This window comes from Palaemon carinicauda, chromosome 4 (assembly GCF_036898095.1).
Source record: "Palaemon carinicauda isolate YSFRI2023 chromosome 4, ASM3689809v2, whole genome shotgun sequence".
NCBI classification, from domain to species: domain Eukaryota; kingdom Metazoa; phylum Arthropoda; class Malacostraca; order Decapoda; family Palaemonidae; genus Palaemon; species Palaemon carinicauda.
In genome coordinates, this window is record NC_090728.1 from 104,363,894 (window position 1) to 104,368,826 (window position 4,933).

The window sequence follows — 4,933 nt, forward strand, 5'->3', positions numbered from 1 at the left end:
GTAAAGGAATTGAAAAATGAGGTAAGTGAATTGAAGACAGAAAAAGATAAGCTGGAATCTGAGTGCGTTGGGGAAGACATCCAGATGAGGGAACATGAAAATTTGCTGGAAATTCTCAGGAAAGAGAATGCAGAAATGAAGAAAGAACAAATTCAAAACAGAGAACAAGTCAACGAATTGAAAAATGAGGTAGGTCAATTGAAGACAAAAAAAGATAAGCTGGAATCTGAGTGCGTCGGAAAAGACATCCAGAGGAAGGAACATGAAAATTTGCTGGAAATTCTCAGGAAAGAGAATTCAGAAATGAAGAAAGAACAAATTCAAAACAGAGAACAAGTCAACGAATTGAAAAATGAGGTAGGTGAATTAAAGACAGAAAAAGAAAAGCTGGAATCTGAGTGCGTTGGGGAAGACATCCAGATGAGGGAACATGAAAATTTGCTGGAAATTCTCAGGAAAGAGAATGCAGAAATGAAGAAAGAACAAATTCAAAACAGAGAACAAGTCAACGAATTGAAAAATGAGGTAGGTCAATTGAAGACAGAAAAAGATAAGCTGGAATCTGAGTGCGTCGGAAAAGACATCCAGAGGAAGGAACATGAGAATTTGCTGGAAATTCTCAGGAAAGAGAATGCAGAAATGAAGAAAGAACAAATTCAAAACAGAGAACAAGTCAACGAATTGAAAAATGAGGTAGGTCAATTGAAGACAGAAAAAGATAAGCTGGAATCTGAGTGCGTCGGAAAAGAAATCCAGAGGAAGGATCATGAAAATTTGCTGGAAATTCTCAGGAAAGACAATGCAGAAATGAAGAAAGAACAAATTCAAAACAGAGAACAAGTCAACGAATTGAAAAATGAGGTAGGTCAATTGAAGACAGAAAAAGAAAAGCTGGAATCTGAGTGCGTTGGGGAAGACATCCAGATGAGGGAACATGAAAATTTGCTGGAAATTCTCAGGAAAGAGAATGCAGAAATGAAGAAAGAACAAATTCAAAACAGAGAACAAGTCAACGAATTGAAAAATGAGGTAGGTCAATTGAAGACAGAAAAAGATAAGCTGGAATCTGAGTGCGTCGGAAAAGAAATCCAGAGGAAGGATCATGAAAATTTGCTGGAAATTCTCAGGAAAGACAATGCAGAAATGAAGAAAGAACAAATTCAAAACAGAGAACAAGTCAACGAATTGAAAAATGAGGTAGGTCAATTGAAGACAGAAAAAGATAAGCTGGAATCTGAGTGCGTCGGAAAAGAAATCGAGAGGAAGGAACATGAAAATTTGCTGGAAATTCTCAGGAAAGAGAATGCAGAAATGAAGAAAGAACAAATTCAAAACAGAGAACAAGTCAACGAATTGAAAAATGAGGTAGGTCAATTGAAGACAGAAAAAGATAAGCTGGAATCTGAGTGCGTCGGAAAAGAAATCCAGAGGAAGGATCATGAAAATTTGCTGGAAATTCTCAGGAAAGACAATGCAGAAATGAAGAAAGAACAAATTCAAAACAGAGAACAAGTCAACGAATTGAAAAATGAGGTAGGTCAATTGAAGACAGAAAAAGATAAGCTGGAATCTGAGTGCGTCGGAAAAGAAATCCAGAGGAAGGAACATGAAAATTTGCTGGAAATTCTCAGGAAAGAGAATGCAGAAATGAAGAAAGAACAAATTCAAAACAGAGAACAAGTCAACGAATTGAAAAATGAGGTAGGTCAATTGAAGACAGAAAAAGATAAGCTGGAATCTGAGTGCGTCGGAAAAGAAATCCAGAGGAAGGATCATGAAAATTTGCTGGAAATTCTCAGGAAAGAGAATGCAGAAATGAAGAAAGAACAAATTCAAAACAGAGAACAAGTCAACGAATTGAAAAATGAGGTAGGTCAATTGAAGACAGAAAAAGATAAGCTGGAATCTGAGTGCGTCGGAAAAGAAATCCAGAGGAAGGAACATGAAAATTTGCTGGAAATTCTCAGGAAAGAGAATGCAGAAATGAAGAAAGAACAAATTCAAAACAGAGAACAAGTCAACGAATTGAAAAATGAGGTAGGTCAATTGAAGACAGAAAAAGATAAGCTGGAATCTGAGTGCGTCGGAAAAGACATCCAGATGAAGGATCATGAAAATTTGCTGGAAATTCTCAGGAAAGAGAATGCAGAAATGAAGAAAGAACAAATTCAAAACAGAGAACAAGTCAACGAATTGACAAATGAGGTAGGTCAATTGAAGACAGAAAAAGATTAGCTGGAATCTGAGTGCGTCGGAAAAGACATCCTGATGAGGAAACATGAAAATTTGCTGGGAATTCTCAAAAAAGAGAATGAGAAAGGGAAGAAAAATCAAATTGAGAAAACAGTAAACCTGAATAAATTGAAAAATGAAGTGGGTAAATTAAAGGCAGAAAAGACAAAATTGGAGTCGGAATGTGTCCAAAAAGAGCTTCAAAAGAAGAAACTGGAAAATTTGCTGGAAAGTCTTAAAAAGGAAAAACATAGTGGAAATAAATGGAAACGGGAATTTGAAGAACTGAAAGAAGAAAAGGAGAAACTTGAAGCAAATTTGGTGCAAGATTATGAAAAACTAGAATTTGTCTGCAAAATAAAAGACTTCGAAATAATGGAACAAAAAATGATTGCTGAAAAGTTTGAAAGGGTGAATAAAGAAATTAAAAAGGCGCAAAGTGAGAACACGGAACAACTGAATAAATTGAAAAGTGAACTTTGTGAACTTAAAGCAGAAAAGAAGCTAGAAGCTGAGAAGGAGGAAGAGCGTAAAACCAAGAATAAAGATGAACATAAGAGGAAAAGCTTATTAATGGCTGGATTAAGTGCGCAGATGAATAATAGGCCCAAAGAGGCTGTAGATATCTTCACCCAAGCCTTGGCTGTGGAGACTGACAACGACAAAGGAACGGCTCTTCTGCATGTCCTTCGAGCTGAAGCGAACGCAGCCACTGAGAAGCCTCCTAATATTGATATTGTATTAGACTGCTCCATGGCCATCGAGAAAGGATGTGAAGGATGGAAAGCGTACATGTTACGAGGGCGGTACCTCGTCCAACTCGGCATTTTCGACGCGGCCCTGAAGGACTTCGAAACCGTGAAAGTGAAGAAAAATGAGAAATTTTCAAAAATCGTTGAAGATACTAAGGCACTGCAGAAGGAATGGGAAGACAAAGGACACTATGAGGTCCTGGGTCTGGAAAAGACAGCCACAAAGGCAGAGGCTATAAAATCCTTCAGGGACCTGTCCATGGCGTTCCACCCAGACAGACATCGGGACAAACCCGAATTCCTACAGGAGGCATTCGAGGAGAAGTACAAAAAGGTGGTCAACGCGAAACTGATTCTGGTGGACGAAAGGAACCGAAGAGATTATGACGAAGAGCTACGCCATCAGGAGGAATATGAACACTGGGAGAAGAGTGGCGGCCAGTGGAATCGTCAGGAGCCAGGGCAGTGGAACCACGGGCGGCAGTACCATCAAGGACACCCCAGATGGGAAGAGCATAGGCAGTACAGTCAAAGACCAAGAAAGGAGCAACATCGTCAAGGGAACAACCACTGATATTATTATTAAGGATATTGCAATGTGTAAATGAATGATCATTGCAGTTTAGTGCAGTGAGCATGAAAAAAAAAATGAAAATGAAAAAAAAAATAAAACTAAAAAAATCCCAAAAAATATAAAACCAAAAAATCCCCCCAAAAAATAAAAAAACAAAAAAAAAATAAATAAATAAAAAGACCAAAAATTCAAAAAAAAAATATATATATAGTGGAAACATATTTTTAGGGTAAGTTTCAGTTGAATTTTTCAGTTTAGTGCTGTGAACCGAAAAAAATGTGTAGTGGAAACTATTTTTAGAATAAGTTTCAGTTGAATTTTAGTTTAGTTTAGTTTTTAGTTTTAGTTTAGTTTTGTAAGGAAATAAGTTTTCCTGTAATAGCCATTGAGAGACGGACAGTCAATGCCAAGTGGAGTTTGGCCTTCCAGACCAAATGGAATAATCTACAAGATGGATTCAGCAGAGGGAAGAAGTCACACTTGTTTTGGAATGCACTGTTCCTTGTTAAAGATTCACCTGTACTGTTTCTTTATCAGGTGGACAGATGCAGAAGAAACAAGTATGACTTCTTTTAGTACGCTGTGTCCCTTCAAGAAGCTACCATTGCGCTGATGTAGTGGAACAGGAATATGTTTGCTGCTCTGAACACAGGAATAAATAAAAAATCCAAGAAATAAGGTGGATTCCAGCCCTCCAGATGTAAATGGAATAATATACAAGATGGATTCAGCAGAGGGAAGAAGTCCCACTTTGTTTTGGAATGCACTGTTCCTTGATAAAGATTCACTTGTACTGTTTCTTCATCAGGTGGACAGATGCCTAAGAAACAAGTCAGATTTCTTTAAGTAAGCAATGTAAAATCCAAAAAAATATAAATAAATCAAATAGAATATGGAGTATGGCCATCCAGATGTAAATGGAATAATCTACAAGGTGGATTCAGCAGAGGGAAGAAGTCACACTAGTTTTGGATTTCACTGTTCCTTGATAAAGATTCACTTGTACTGTTTCTTTATCAGGTGGACAGATGCCTAAGAAACAAGTCAGACTTCTTTAAGTAAGCAATGTAAAATCCAAAAAAAAAAAAATATATATAAGTAAATCGAATAGAATATGGAGTCCGGCCATCCAGATGTAAATGGAATAATCTACTAGGTGGATTCAGCAGAGGGAAGAAGCCACACTTATTTTGGATTGCACTGTTCCTTGATAAAGATTCACTTGTACTGTTTCTTTATCAGGTGAACAGATGCAGAAAAAACAAGTCAGACTTCTTTTAGTATGCTGTGTCCCTTCAAGAATATTCAATTCTTCTGGAATAGTAGATCAAGAATATGTTTAGCGCTGTGAACATATGAAAAAATAAAAAATCCA

General features: G+C 37.1%; 1 protein-coding gene across 1 annotated transcript in view; it reads left to right on the forward strand.

Moving 5' to 3' along the window:
* LOC137639595 (calponin homology domain-containing protein DDB_G0272472-like) overlaps positions 1 to 3,558 on the forward strand; it is a 4,311-nt gene extending 753 nt beyond the window's left edge. The window contains exons 1-3 of the mRNA XM_068371857.1: positions 1 to 21; positions 541 to 861; positions 2,389 to 3,558. The exon at positions 1 to 21 is cut by the window's left edge and continues 753 nt beyond it. Of these exons, the coding sequence (XP_068227958.1) occupies positions 1 to 21; positions 541 to 861; positions 2,389 to 3,558 (1,512 nt within the window). The remainder of the gene's footprint in view (positions 22 to 540; positions 862 to 2,388) is intronic.
* The last annotated feature ends 1,375 nt before the right edge of the window (positions 3,559 to 4,933 follow it).